General features: G+C 35.6%; 1 protein-coding gene across 5 annotated transcripts in view; it reads right to left on the bottom strand.

Annotated features, from left to right (window-relative positions):
• Positions 1–16,349, bottom strand: part of PDS5B (PDS5 cohesin associated factor B) — a 112,840-nt gene that overhangs the window by 49,693 nt on the left and 46,798 nt on the right. For all 5 annotated transcript variants that reach the window (XM_030475803.1, XM_030475801.2, XM_030475802.1 and 2 more), the window contains 6 exons: positions 12,186–12,301; positions 10,373–10,467; positions 8,067–8,212; positions 7,006–7,157; positions 5,397–5,510; positions 3,805–3,886 (listed from right to left, as the gene is read on the bottom strand). In XM_030475803.1, coding sequence (XP_030331663.1) covers positions 3,805–3,886; positions 5,397–5,510; positions 7,006–7,157; positions 8,067–8,212; positions 10,373–10,467; positions 12,186–12,301 — 705 coding nt within the window. The remainder of the gene's footprint in view (positions 1–3,804; positions 3,887–5,396; positions 5,511–7,005; positions 7,158–8,066; positions 8,213–10,372; positions 10,468–12,185; positions 12,302–16,349) is intronic.

Raw genomic sequence — 16,349 nt, forward strand, 5'->3', positions numbered from 1 at the left:
ACTGAGTAAGTGGAAGATGAAAAAGAGGATACAACAAATTTCTCAGCCAGGTGAAACTACACAGCAAGTATATTTTCTTTACGAGACTATATTTCTAACAACATACTGCCTACTATGGAAGGTAGACAAACTACCTCCCAAGACATTTTGTCCCCACTTTTAGCTGTAATCCACATTATTCCACAGACTAGGAAGCTTTATGGAATTACACTGAAGTTTGAAATATTAAGGAATTATCAGTAAAAATGCCAGAGAATCCTTAATTGTACTGTGAAGATAAACACTCAAATCATCTTCAGAAAAGCATTCTAAAGTGGACAAAAGAATTAAAACACATTGAAATCTTTCACTGCTGTGTAATAAGTGTTATTCAACAACTGTGAAATCTTCATAACTAAAACGAAAATTGGAACCTGAAAGCAGATTGAAGCTTACAGCAATGTTGCCAAAAGCATATAGACCCATCAGCTTCCAAACCACAAAGGAAGCTGCTCTATTGCCAACTGACTTTTGACAGATCAACTTCAGTGACGTAACTTACAAAGTCTGCAAAACTTCATAAACGCATGTAAATAGTACCAATTATGGGCTACAACTATCAAATTATATTCTTCTGAGAAAGATTTAAATAGGAACACTACCACACTATTAGCTTTCACTGAAGATTATTTAAGAAGAACAGTGTTTACCCACCACCATTGCTAAGGGATAGTAAACAAACCTAAAAATTACTAACAAGGAAATGTCAAACCAACTCAGTAAGGAGGCTCACCTTAGAAGAAAAAGAAGTCTTCTTAAGAAGTACTTAACATGAGGCAAATGAAGACCTACGGTGGACCTTTTCACCAGGTTCATCAACAGAAAGAATGGCTAAGAGGTAGCATTGCAAGACACTAACATTTATTATAAAAACTTCAAGACACAGGTCAAAGTCTTGTTCGGGTACATCTCATTCCTTGGCATTTTATTACTGAAATCTGCATATAGATCTCAAGGTTCAAACAAGCCATATCAACACTGGAGATAACAAAATTACAATTTATTACAATGACGTCGGCTAACACACAGAAGCATCCATTTCATACAATGGTTTGGGTTGGAAGGGACCTTAAAGACCATATAGTTCCAACCCCCTGCCATGGGCACAGACACCTGCCACTAGACCCGGTCCTTCAACTTTTCATAGTAAACTTCTGTTCTCGAGAACAGAATTCACTAGATACTATAAAAGAAAACAGGATTTTGAGTTCTAACATATTTGCACAGGGTTTTTTGTCATTAAGGATGTTAATTAGCAAGTTTGTGGAAAACATGGCAATGGTTGGGAAAAGTGGCAACCTATCTGAGTATAACAAAAATATAGCATGAGATTAAGACAAGCAATGTTTTTAGTGAACGTCTTCTCTTATCTTGTGACATGGACACTTGGCACATAATTCTAGCAGAATTATTTCTGCAGAACTTTCAATCACTTTTTAGTGTTGGAAGAATGCTGACATTTTCAGGGCTTCTGGCTGTCACAGCTGAACAGGTATGTTCAGACAAGAAATGAATGAAAAAACCAAACCAAACCAAAACCCCAAAACCAGCAAAACAGAAATAAAACATGGTTTACAGAATTTAAATCATTATGTCAACAGATACAGAATCTCCATATTCGCACCTTTTACAATTCAGAAGTAAAATACCAAAACTGTACTGTGGGGTTTCTTTCTTTCTGACTGGTTTGGTCTTCCAGTATAGGCTATGTCTTCAAGTACTGGCTAAAGCTCCCATTAAAACAGACCTGAAGTTGAGCAAACTACTAGTCATCAAATGAAATAACCTGAGTCCAAAGTATTTTTTTAACTTCTAGTAGTGTAACTCCACTGAATAATGACAGATTGAAGACGATCAAGAAACATCTCTTTTTAGAAGATCTACTGTGGCACTTTATCTACATTATCTTGCATTCATGATATGGAAGCATCTGCAACAAATAAAGCTTATACTCCAATACTGATAAACCAGCATTCACCCACTTTTCCTCATGTGAACAGGCAAGTTAATGTATTTTGTTTAACTGTATACTACTGATGTAGGAGAAAACAAGATGAGTTGTGATTTATGCTTTTGCTCTTTAGAAAAGTAACTCATCTTAAAGGCAAGTTTGATGTCTGTTCTGTCTCAGATGAGGAGGAGAAGTTACGGTCAACAGAAATCTAAAGTTACTTAAGTAATTTTCAGTCTCCTCAATAGTACTTACATTGGAGAGACGCTGAAGAGGAAAAGCAGAATGCCCTAAGTATTTCACTAAACAGCAGAAAGATTTTCTAAGATGAGACAAACAGTCGACTGAAAAGTTCAAAGACTTATAGTCACAGAATAATGTAGGTTGGAAGCAACAACTGTAGGTGACCAGGTTGAACTGCTTACTCCAAGCTGGTCCAATTTAGATAAGGTTTTGCTCCAGGCCTCATCTTGTATTTTAAATATTTACAAGGATGAAGATTCTACAACCTCTCTGGGCTAGGTGCTGCCATATTTAATCACCCTAACTGCAATTTTTTTTTCCTTACTACCTAATCAAAGTTTTCTTGTGGCAACTTTTGTGCACTGCTTCTTGTCCTCTTCATCTCTGAGAGCTCTCACAATGCCTACGCTTGCTACAGTGATAAGATCTACAGGACAACAAATCAACAATTAAGCTATAATGATTAAGTGAAAAAAATCAGGCTGAAGTGAAAAAGCACATACGGTAACACCAAGTCATATTCTAAAAGATTACTAGTTCGTTTCAGTTTTGTTTTCTGAAAGAAAACAATTTCTACAGCTCTGAATGGCTAATGGATATTTGTCTTGAGATTATGACTGCCTTGGACTATATGTCACTTCAGTTCATGATTATGAAAACACACTCTTACAGTCATTTAATTCTATGAATTAATTATCAATTTGGGGAAAACACACAAAACCACCAAAACACAAAAAACCATACAAGGAGCATTATAAGTAAAAGGTTTCTTAAAAATAGCAAAGCATCTGCATTGGGTGTAAAGGCAGGGTTTGGGGTAACAAAGGGCTGCTGGGGTGATCCACTAGGGAGGAGGTTAGGGACTGCCCTGTGCCTGCCAAAGCTGCTTCTAGCAAGCTCCACAACCGACAAACCAAACCAATGCAATTCTAACCAGTGAGAGGAGCCTATGGTGCTCCGCAAAAACATATTTAAGAGAGGAAACACTGGAGAAAATACAACTGTAAAGGGACTGTGACTGGTGGAGGAATCCCTGCTGGAGCAGTGGCTAAGAAATGAGGAGCAGCAGAAGGAAAGGAACCACCACACCTGATGCCCATATCTCCTGTGCTGCCATCACTGAAGGGACTGAGCAATGTGTGCAATGGGGGGCCTGGAGACTGCAAAGCAGGAAAGAGAGCATCCAAAGGGCAACCAAAGGCTGTTTCTCTAAGTGTCAGGTTTTTTTTCTCAATACCAGAATAAATCAAAAGTTTGTGTTAACAGACAATAAAGAAAGTAAAATTCCCTCACTCAGAACTATTTTGTTGCCCATGACAACATCTCAGACTATCTCAAGCCCCCTACATTCTCCCATGCAGCCCTGTTACTCAAAAGAATATTACAGTGTAGAGAATTAGCGCTTAACAGCAAAAGATAGGATGAAAGCCACATGGACAAATGCAAACATGTCAACAGCATAACACTGGTTTGAATGCAATGCTTTCAAAATATTTTCTGTCATTAAAAATAAGCTTCAGATTGCAAAACAAATGGAAACAAACTGTAGGTTAAAGATAAATTGAACTTACTTTGGGTTGTTTTATCAGGTCAACTAAATCCTTTACTTGATGTCGTAGCAGATTTTGACATTTCCACATTTCATTTAATGCTCTAAAAAACAAATTTTAAAAAGGAGTTGTCAAAATCACAAACTTGATAAAGAACACAACTGACCAAGAAAAGCCCTTAAATTCTTTTCAACTCCAGTCTCAGAAACGTGCTTATCACCTGCACTTTTGCTGCTGTGCGAGCAAAGGTTAAATGTTTCCTAATTTCATGACACGGTCATATTAGACTGGAACAAAGTGAGATTTTGAAACAAGTTTCATTTCAGATACTTAACTACATAGCCTTTAAAAGAAATAGGAAGTAACTGATATCTGGCCCATAAAGAAGTCATTTGTACAAGCATGAAATCACTCTTCTAAAAACATTCCAAGAAGCAGGCTAAAGCAGATGTTTAAGATTTTTATCATCAAAACTATGTTTTTCATGCACACAGAAAACAGCTACTAGATGAATAAACTGTGAAAAGTGGACATGATTAGACTTGTAAGAGATACATTAGAGATATTCGACAAAATAGAAAATTACCATATTTTCAGGAAAAATAAGCCATATAAATAATAAAAAGTCACAGATGCACTTAAAAAACTTCCATAAGCCACAATAACTCAGTCCTATGTAACTAACTGAACATACTGTGTCTTTAAAATGAGTACTGCTGCACATGAAAGCTGTAGAATTCTGTCATTATTTGTTAACTAAAAAAACAAGTACTGAAAGGAATCTATTCTGCATTTTTCTTTAGCTTATACTAAAATTTACTAGAACAGTAACCTTTTATTTTTAATGTACTATTCTTAATTTTAGTTTGTTACAGTTGTAATATCTTTAGACAGGCAATATGAGAAATGCAGGGGATTCAAAAATCACTTTCTGTAGCATTTGAACGCTGTGAGGTTTTTTTAAGCCATTCTTTTACATACAAAGCTTTTTCTAGTCTCCCTCATGAGGAAAGAAAAAAACCCAAACCAAACTAAACTATATTTGATTTTCAAGTGACTAAGTACTAGTAAATGAAAAACAAATTTAAAATTACTAAATTCAAACTGTGAGCATTACAGCAGCAAAATTAGTCAATTTCATGCATATGTACCCATTTTAAGCTGGAGAAGGCACATAATTTCAAGTAAAATGCATATTGAATGAGGAAAGACAAACAAGTAATTCCTTCCCACTCTTAAGTCATCCTGGCTGTTACTAACTGAGAAGCTGTCAGATCTAGGGCTAATCAATGCTATTATCTATGCTATCTCTTTTCAGACATAAAAGGACTGACACGCAGTCAAGCTATTTATGGCTAAAAGGTACCACACCTTGTTGGAAAAGACCCTATTAGTTTGGGGTTTTGTTTGTGTTTCATTTTTGGGGTTTGGGTTCTTTTTTTCCCCCTCCACAATCCCACCTGAAAAATAGATACTATTGCTACAATCTGTTTTCTGATAGTTCATAAACTACTTTTGTTCACTGGCTTAGGCTACTTGTAACAATTTCAAACTAATTAACAATAATGTTTGCATTAAAAAATATTTTGCAAGAAGTTAAAAACAGCACGTACTTCACAGCATTTGAATCCAATGTTGCATAAAGGTAATACAAACATTTCATTCGTTCATTTGTTTCCAAGTTGTGAGGGACCATATACTGAGCAAAGATGCGTTCAACAAGTAACCTGAAAGACAGGATTAAGAAACTTAAACTGTCAAGGAAAACAGCAGTCTTAAATTGCAAAACATTAATTCAGAAGTTCTCAGACCTATCTAGAGGTCAGCTGTTGCATATAAAGATGCGGTTATTCAAAAACCTCTAGGTCAAGTTACTTAACTTCCAATACAACTTAGCAGAAGCCAAACAAAACTTAACATTACATCTTCTGTAACGATACTGTTAGCAGTAGGACATTTCAGAGATGACATAATCAAAGTCAGATGTATTATTCTAGACAGGAACCAAAGGATTTCAGAGAAGGGTGACTGAATAATCGGCCCAAAGAGATGTCATCTGTGAATTTCATTACGGGTCAGTATTGAGATAAATTCATGAATTGATGTAAATTAATAGGCCTAAAATAAAGAAATATCATGTTGACTATATCATACATTATCATGAAGCCTAGAAGGAGAATTCAGATACTAATCAAAAGGAGCTGCCTTTCTTCCACCCCCCCCCGGCGCCTTCCCCAAGATCTAAGTTTATCCCATTTCTTTTGCTTCCACAATAAAAATGTAGGTACATTCACAAGAGAATTATTAAAATTATGTTTAGGCTAGTAGAGAGAAGAAAATTCTTATGCACAATTGGAGCAGGTGGTCAAAACCCAAACCCAGTTACTTTAAAAAGATCCTGAAGTTAAAGAAAAACACGAGTAAGACTGGATCTGAAGATCCAGACAGTTCTGCGCACTTCCATGGTACCATGAAATAATTTCTTATTTTGAAGATGACAGATGACTTTCTGAGTCTACAAGTTTTTGAAAAGGCTTGTATGGGTTTGCAATACCATTTGTATTTGATCACACTGTGAAGGCCAAAGGCTCATTTCCAGCGCCACCAAGACTGCCTTGATTAGTCAATAGGGACTAGTTGCTCATATGCAGCTACCTATTTTTCAATGCAAACAACCACAGACAAGGCTATAGCTGGTATGGCAGAAGCACTGCTTTCACCACAAGTCGAGGTAAAGGCTCTAATTCACGGCTATTATAGTACAGAAAAACTAATCTTCTGCAAAGTGATATGCCTTAACTGTTGTCACTACATTTATTAGGCTTATCTTTAAATCATATAACAACATGCAAATCTAAAGCAAGATTGTTAAAGCAATTTCAATTACTGCATTTTAGCATAAAAATTAGCAAGCTACTGAAATAGAAACAAAAATCTCCTTTACTGAAGCAATGAAGTACAGCTGTAAGTATTGAAATATCCTGACCTATCTCACCCGTTAGAATCACTTTTGCCCTTTAAGGAAAAAAAAAAGGGGGGGGAAGAAAACAACACAAGACAACATTTGGCTGCAACTGTATAAGATTACACTATGCACTGGATCAAAACATGCAGGATTATCAAGTCTCCTTTTTGTCAGTACAAAAGCATAAAGGAAAAAACAAATCTGAATAAGAAGTTAAACACTTATCCACAGAATCACCTAGCTCATGACTGACTTACCGGTCATCAATACTGTTTTGATAATATATATGCAGGAGTTTATCTTTGATCCACGATATTTGTTTTGCAGCTTCTTTTCCTGCTTCTGATTGTAATGAATATTTCTTGTATATCTGTGCAAGTCCCATCATAGCTTCCTTCCTTACTCTCCACTTGAAAAAAAGAAATAGTACCCAGTTTAGCAGTTCAAAACTCAGACTGCAGAATTTCCTGGTAGGCATTTCCTATTCTACACCAGAATAATTTAATTTATAAATCATTAAGCTGAGTTCTAAGTGCAACACTTTCTCAACAGGACATATATTGCATCAAATCTATTATGCTAAACCTTTCAACATCAGTAATACTATGCAAGTATCTTAAATTCAGAATCGTTACAAATTTAAGCCAACACCCTTTCTCACAGGCTATACTCAATATTTGTGATTGTGTTACCAGTGCAACAGCAGAAAGCATGCCACCAAATGAAAAAAAAAAAACGGGTGATAATGTTAATTTTAAAGGTTTGCCATCAGCAGCTTTAACACAAACAGCAAACCTCAAAAATTTTACCAAATAACCAAACACAGTTAAACCAAATTTCAAGACTACTCAAATTTGAAAGCTACTACACTGATTTGCAGTCTCCCAGTGATCTCATTAAAGGAAGGCAAACTAGCTAGCTCTGATGGGGGAACATTTTTCATTAGTAATTTACAATATATTTTGAAACCTGCTTGTAAAATTTCTTAAGAAAAAATGTTAGAATGTTTTACAAGGGTTTCATTTTATTTTAAAAAATTACTAGGACTAGACGACTGAAACAGCATTGTTGTGCTTTAGCCTACTTCTTGGTAACATACTATCTTGAATAAAAATGCAGCACAATGAAAAATGTGGCATTCAAGTAAGGGGCAAAAGATGCCTCATTAAATAGACCGCTTCAATATTTTTCACATTCAAAATTTTTCACATCATTTTCAAATTAGTTCAGCATTTTTTAGAATTGCTGTTTTTTAAAAAGCTGAATTACAGTCTAGAAATATAACACACAGCCATGGTTAGGACTACTTATGTCTTACCCGCTTGTCCAGTGTTCGTTCTCTGACAAAATTAAGTAGATGATCATTGACAAGCAATAGATCTTTTTTAGCAGCAGTAACTATGGAGACTATAACATCATGTCTTATGGCCTCTTCAGGATCATGTGACCTTACTTTAAGATATTCTGGAGAATAAAAAAAGTACGTATTTTAAGTACACAACTTCAGCTACTCTTCTTACCCTAGACAGCACTCAACTGACAGAAGCAGAAATCATGACTTTCTACTGGTTTGAGCATTGACAGTAAGAAACCAATCATTTTCTCTAAGAGAAATATCAGTAAAACCTTATATTAGAGTATAAAATTTTTATATTTCTGGCATTACAGAATTATGAGCTCTGGCATTACATTTTTACTTTCATTTTTATTATTTCTTACAGTAATTAGGCTATGTCTACATTAATGACTATTACAGCCAAACAGAATTGGATCTGTCAAGTAGAATGGACAGTGCTGAGAACTTGATAACCATATTGTATACATTTTAAAGTCTTATTTTAGGCTAGAGGCTACTCTTTGCCTGCATACTCCATCCCCTTTGGCTGCTGGAGCACATTAGCTGCACTCCTGACCACAAGTTCTATATTATCCACAAGGAATCTAGTTCACATGCTTCAGGAACACCCCTGTGTGAGCTGTGTAAGCATTGTAAACAGGGACAAATCAAGAGACATACTTAAAAAGCATGCTCTTTGGCCAAGTTGTAATGCTTACTTAGACATATGCTATGACATGTTCTAGTTTATTAATCCTAACACTATTTTTCTAGATTATTTTGGTCAATTCTTATTTATTTGGTACCATTGATAATCTTTATACTATCCACATTTTAAGATTTCTGCTTAAGTGTCTAAAATGTCAGCTATTGTCCTTTTAGAAATCTGACAAATAAAGTGGCAAAGTTCATTTATCTTTCTAGAAGTACATATTTTAGGTTACAGAAGTACAATCAGGTAGGAAAATGCATACAGAAGTTAAGATCGCTGTATCCAGCATACACCAGTGAAACGCTGAGAACATTAGGAAACATTAGAAATTTGAAGTTTACTCTGAATGTAATAACCAGAGGTTACTGTTCAATGACCAATGAAAATTTTCAAGTCTTATCTGAAATATTGGCCATTAACATTTCTGGTAATCGGCACAAGTGCCAAAAGAGCACATCAAGAAATAAAGCTTTGCACTTATAGAGGTTATGAAATTGTTTTAATGATGTGTTCCACAGGGACACATAATAAATTAAAACCAAGCAAAACGCCAGTAAGTTAGAAAACTTTTTCAACAATTTGACTTTGACAAGCGCTGTGGTGAGAGAGGAGGGGCAAGCAAAATTACATTTCCCAGAGGATACCATTAGAGGGGGCACAAAGTCTTTCAGCAATGTAAAAAAAGAAAAATAAAAAAAAAAATCCTTGAAAATACAATTCTGATAACTAAAGAAGAAATATCTTTGCCATTTCCATTCTGGAAAGCCCAGAAATTTCTTCTAAGCTGGCTTAACAATACCAATAACTACAGGATGACTCTTGCCCGCCTGTATTTGTGTTTAACTTGACAAACATTCAGTAAGCAGGAGAGCAATCCCATGCAATTAACAACCCTTTAAATTCCCTCCTTAGAGGACATGAACAAAGATATTATTTCCTAAAAGTTATAAGAAGTAGGAGTTTATTGATCAGGGGGAGATACAGTCTCCATATACACTTTGAGGGGAGAAAACCAAACCATCCAATTTTCTTTAATTACATTTTTTTCATTAAGTGTAAGAATCAGGAGCAACATCAGGAGCAATAATTACTAAATGTTTTTATCTATACCAGTTGCTTTCTGCAGAGGTCTTGAATTACAGGCTGTATTTCATCTGAAGGAGGAACCAATGGCTGTGATCACAGTTAACTGGACTGCTGTCATGTTTTAAACAGTGACTGCATAATATTTACACATTTTGGCTTTGCAGAACTGAGGTCTCCACTCTGCACCCCAATTGCTAAATGTCATGACCATTAGGTTAGCCAGGCTGTCTTTGCCTGATCCCACAGTGCTTTCAACAGGAGCTGGGAATGCAACTGCTGTAATAGAGAGTGATCTCTTCAGTTAAGGCATTCTTTATGTACAACTCCCTCAGCCCAAGAGGCAGCACTGAAAGCAGGGACTCTGTGACTCAGAACTTGAACCTCAATTACATCCTCCACTACATCTGACATTACTTAGGATTACGACTAACCTTCCTGACTTTTCCAGGAGTCTTAAAATTCTATTTTAATGTTATAATAAATCTGGTACCTGTTAAGTCTTTTGCTAGGTCAGGATGGTTCATAAGACAGTGACTTGCAAATTTCACACATTCAAGACGAATAGGTACATGGATATCATTAAACCTATTTAGAAACAAGACAATACATTACAATAACAACAAAAATACCAATGCTTCTACCAAAGCAATTAGTTTATTTCCACACAATTTCAAATACCTCTGAAAATATTTTTATGCTTCCCATGCACAGTTACATGCTATAAAACATCTCTGATTTTACACTATTAAGGAGACTGTCTTTAGCTTAAGAAAATATTTCTGTACTCATTTATTAATTCATGTTCCGAACATGAAGAGAAATATTCTCTCCTGGTACACATGAAAAACTCCCAGGCAGATAACAACTATTTATTACAAACATGTCTGACATTTTAACTATTTTTTTCTGTAATAATCCATACAATTGACCATGAACCATGGATCAGCAGCAAAAACTTTTATAAGCCTATTGTATTTGTTCCCTCTTTAAACTGTACGATAGACATCAAACAGGCATCTAGCCTAGTAAAAATTTCACCTGAGATGCATCTCTTCAACCTCTGTAATATTCCCTTTTGAAACAACGAGTTAGGTTTGATGCTTGAAAACCAATATTTGCTCATGTTTAATTTTGCTGTAAGTAATTTTATAACAAAACTATTGATGTAAGAGTTATATGTAATCCTCATTTTGACAAATTCAATGCATTTCAAGCTATCCTCAAAATGCTTGGTTTTAAACAAATTGAAAATTAGATTTTAGAATATTTCTACTGTTGAAACACTTATCAAATAAAGCAGTTTTAAGAAATAACTGTTTTAGCAAAAAACCATTATGTTTTCAAACTCAAGAGATTTTAAGAATGGTTCTTTTAATTACACAGCTATTAAAACTTAGTTAAAACCCTGGGAAAAAAGTAAACACATGTATGGGATTCATACCTAGTTGAAAACAATAATTATGAACAACATAGTCTTCATATTGCTTCACATTATAATACAATGAAGCATTTTCCTTTAGGCCCAGTTAAATCTGGTTTTGGTTGCTGGTTTTTTTTAAATGACATGCAATGTTTTCAATAGTTACACACTTTCAAACAAACTCAATTAAGTTTCTGTACTTTCAAAAGTAGCAGTTCTTTGAGGTCTCTGGTTTTAATACAATTGAAGGCTAAATTATAAACTATTGCAGTTGTAATAATGTACAGAACTTATCCTCCTTTATACAAAAACATTTTCATCATAGTGGCCATACTTAAGTTTCTCCTGACTACAAGGTTCAGCTGTATTTTCTTTCTCAAACCAGCAGAACATTTCAAAACCAAGACTAAGTGTGTTTTTGCATCACAAATGTAAATACTACATACCTCCTTAAGGGCACTCCTACCATTAAAAAATAGAAACCAGTATACAAATACTGTACATAAAAGCCTCAAAACCAGTTGTAGTATCACCTGGTACTGCAAATGTCATTTGATGCTGGTTTAGAATTAATCTATTATTGAATAGTTTCACTCGTGAAGAAATAAAATATTCCTTTTGCTTGACAATGGCAATAAAGATAATTAGGGGGGAAAAAAAGAGAACTAAGAAGGAATGATTTGTAATTGTTTCCGCTGCACAATCACAGATGCAGAAGATGTATGTAAAATAATCGCTTTAGCATTAGCTGTCAGATCTCAGACAAAGCAGCAGGAGGGAACTCACTTAGCTGGATCACTTAAGAAAAAGAAAGAAAAAGTTTAATTATACTTCAACTGAATGTTTTTTCCCTCCTAAGGAAGGGAACTAAACCAACACGTACCTCCCCAGGTAGCACTGCCAAAGTGGTTTGTTTTGAGAAGCCAACTCTGAATCCTTTGCCCCAAACATTTTTGCCAGAAGTTTTACAACCTGCAGGCGCTCTTCATTGTCATTGCTCTAGAAATTGAACACATTTTTTTAAATTAAAAAAATAAAAATAGAAACCCAAACAATGCAACCAAAAAAAACCAAAACCCACCACCAAAACCCCCAAACCCACACAAAAACAAACCACCAAACAAAACAACTCAACCCAACAAAAAAACCACAACAAAAAACCCCAACATACTACCAGAATTCTGTTTTGCACAGTTTTTACACCAATACACTTATACACCTCTAGAAATATCAGAATTCAGATTAATAGACTTTTCGCATGTAGAAATGTGTATGTCAAGACAAAAACCCTTCGCAATTATTGGGAGAAGACAAAACAATAATGGCAGCTGAAAATTAAAAACAGTGTAGAGGAAAAAACGCAATGTGGACAAAGCCTGGTGAAAAATCTGAAGAATACATATGTACATACGTCTTTTTAACCCTCCTTTACAGACTAGTGATTCTGTTAGGAAATTTGATATGTGCCTGTACAAGCTTACACAAATTTAAGTGCAACACAAAACCTGCAAAACTCATACTACATTTGTCTGCATGCCGAGAACAATTTTTTAGGGAAGATCTAAGATGCGCAGGATCTGGTCCTGTATTTAAGCCTATATTTAAAAATACTGAGTTAAAACTCAGTAACTTTCCTTTCATATTTAAAATTAGCACTGAGATAAAACAAGGCCCTCTCCAGTATATTTTCATTATTGTTGGTTTGCACTACACTTGTTCAGTACAACACACAGCATTTGAAGCTTAATACATACTTTGGATATGTGTGCTAATGCTTGTGCAATTAGCATGGACTTACTGTTCACCAATTTTTAATTTTGCTTATTAAAAAGAACTGGCTGCAACATTTCTTTGAAGAGGGAGTAGCTAAAATTAGTTTGTAATAACTAGATACTAATCACCTCATTATTTCAGTCTTTTTCTAGTAATAAAGACAAGGACTGTTTAAAATACTGTTCTTTTCTACTATTTCTTACATTCTTACTAGGTCAACATCACCTTTTTAATGTGAAAAAGAAATAAGAGCACAATGTAGCTGACAGAGTTCTCTAATCTGACATCACAGCCTTAAAGACCAACTGTTCCTCCTATCTGGCTCAATACCATAAATGGGCTGAAAAGTTTGCCAGTATGTCCTTTTAATTCAGCTCCCTAAAAACAGTAAAAGCATTTGTAAAATCTTTAAAGTAACAGAGCAAGAGAAGTTCAGGATGAAGAAACCTCGAACACTGACATATTACTGCATTACGAAAGACTGTAATTCTTCCAAATACATGCTAGTATTAAGTATCAACAGCACTAATAGTAAATCCATTACTATTTGACTAGTATTTCCAAATAGAATTCAGGTTGACGTTACTGAAAGCCATCTTCAACCACCTTCTCTTAATCTGCAATGAATTACTTTTTTTTTTTTTTCCTTGAGGAGTTTCAGCTTGTGTCCCTTATACTACAAATTCTTATTCTGAGCCCTCATGGTTAAGGATTCTAATTTTTTTTTTTTGAAGCCTATATTAGTCTCCATTATTCACATCCCATCAACTCCTACTTAAACCAACAAAATACCAAACATATAAGCATCTCTGAATTTCCCTAGGTAACCAGTACAGATCCAGAAGGTGGGGAGAAAGGGCAGTGGAGGGGTCAGAAGTACGCTAACCATTCAACTACTTAATTTTACTGCCAGAAATATAGAAAAAAATATGATAAAAAGAGGTTAAAAAAAACCAAACCCCAACACACCATAAATAAAACCCTACCAAAAACTGTACAATATCCTTAATGAACTGGCCACAGAAGAAGCTTACACTGTATTAGCCACTAATCTAACTATAAGACAACCTACCATGTTTCTAGTCCTGCTTGTAGAAACAATGAATATTTATGATTATGGACCAAGAGAATTTGGTACTCTCTAAATTTGGGCCCAAATGTTCATCTCCTTGAAACATTCTCATATAAAACTCCTGAAAGTAATAAAAAAATCAACCTGTTCCTCTTATTAAATGAATACATCACTGCTGCAGCCTCTCTCCTTTCTTATACTTTAATCTCTACTTCTTTTTCAAGTAAAAAAATGAGTATCACAAACTTCGAAAAACTCTTAATCCTTCTCCATTCTATAAGACACTGTGTACTTAAAAGTCATGTCCATCACCTCTTTTCTCAGGTATAACCCACCACTTTATGCTTAACAGTGTTCCATAACAATTTGCCAATAAAAATTGACATTGAACAGTAATATCTTCAGTTTCCCATATGCGCTCCTAACACACACGCAGCTGCTCTTCTGCCTACATATTAGGGTCACTAACAGCAGCTGAAGTTGGTCAGATTGTTATCACTACCAAGTCCAAAAACATAGGCATCACTGAAGATGTGGGGGGGATTTGAGAGTAGAAGTGGACACATGACCTGAAACTTGCCAGGAATTTTAACTACTATATCCAGAAAGAAACGCAGCTCTACAATAACAGAAGTCAACATTTTATTGATTTTATTCATTACATTATATTGTCTTAGTAAGATGGTAAAATAAAGATGTAAGAGCTGTTATGGTTATTTCCTAAATACTCTATTAATGAGCTTTTAATTCACCTGAACATAAAATGATATTCACTTTCAGTAATACAAATTTCTAAAATTCAAATATCAAATCTGAATGAAGGAATATCAGTTTCCTTTACAAGCTGACCTACACAACAATACATTCTTACCTCTGTTCTCTCCTGCACCAATAATGCTTCTGTGTCAACGCTAGATCTCTAAACACATCACCTTAAGGTGCCAAGGTCAGATACAAATGACTGACCCTCACAGAAGAGATTAAGCTAAATGAATTTCAGTGCACGTTCTCCTGCTAAGCCCCCAGATTCCTTTCCGAAATTTGGTTAAAAAATAATTACCAGTTAGAAGCAACCGTGATTTGACACAGCTCTCTGAGCGTTACAGTTTAACAATACTCCTTTTCTGCCACATGAGAACATAGCAGCTTTTTCTTTACAAAAAATCTATAAAGGCGTGGTGAGTTGACCCCAGCCAAAAGCCAAACATCCACCCAGCCTCTCACTCACTCTCCTCTCCTGTGAAGGGAATGGAAGGGGAGAAAATGGAAGATAAAATGTTCATGGATCAAGATAGTAACAGTTTAACAGGTAAGGAAAAAGCTGCGTGCACAAGTAAATCAAAGAGAGGAATTCATTCCCTACACCCTGCCAGTTCCTGGAAAGCAGGGTCTCGGCACGCACAGTGCTTGCTTGGGAAGACAAACATTATGAGCACAAACATGCCCCTCTTCCTCCTCCTTTCCCTGACCTTTTATTGCTGAGCACGTGTCACCTTTCAACCTCCTGCCCTGCCTCAGCCTACTTGTGGTGGGGGAAAAAGCCTTTACCTATGCAAACACTATTCAGCAACAGCCAAAACATTAGTGTGCCATCAACACTGTTTTAGCTGCAAATATAAAGTACCAGCGCCATAGGATGTTACAAAGAAAATTAACTCCATCCCAGCCAGACCCAAAAGGATAACTAGTTTGTCCTCTTCTGTTTGTACATGGCATGGCACAGCACACACTCGATTGCATTTCAATTCCTTCCAAACATACTGAAAAGATTCTTGTGATAAGATAGAAAAAGCACCTAAGGGAGTAAAGCACACAAAAGATGCACATTTCAGAGAACACCAGTGCTGCCAGCAACCTTTCATTCTTCAGCCAAGCCAAAATGTACAATTCTCACAGCAGTTAAAATCACCTCGCATCCTGACCGAACTGTATGGTCACTTTCTGCACCTAATGGCAAGGTGCTTGAACACTAGGTGGCCACATTGTTTAGATCCAAAACAGTAAATATGTGAAACAGTGTTACTGAGGCACCTATGCTCTCTCACAAGCTCCATACCAAGTGTTTTTTAATCCCTCTGTACATCATCAACAACTTATTTGGTCACTGACAAGAAAATCCTTGGATTTTTCCCCACACTTGAAAAGACTATCTTCCATAAGACTCTGATCCCATGAAAAAAAACCAGGAGGCGTACTGCCACA

Source organism: Strigops habroptila, chromosome 2 (assembly GCF_004027225.2).
Source record: "Strigops habroptila isolate Jane chromosome 2, bStrHab1.2.pri, whole genome shotgun sequence".
Classification (NCBI taxonomy): domain Eukaryota; kingdom Metazoa; phylum Chordata; class Aves; order Psittaciformes; family Psittacidae; genus Strigops; species Strigops habroptila.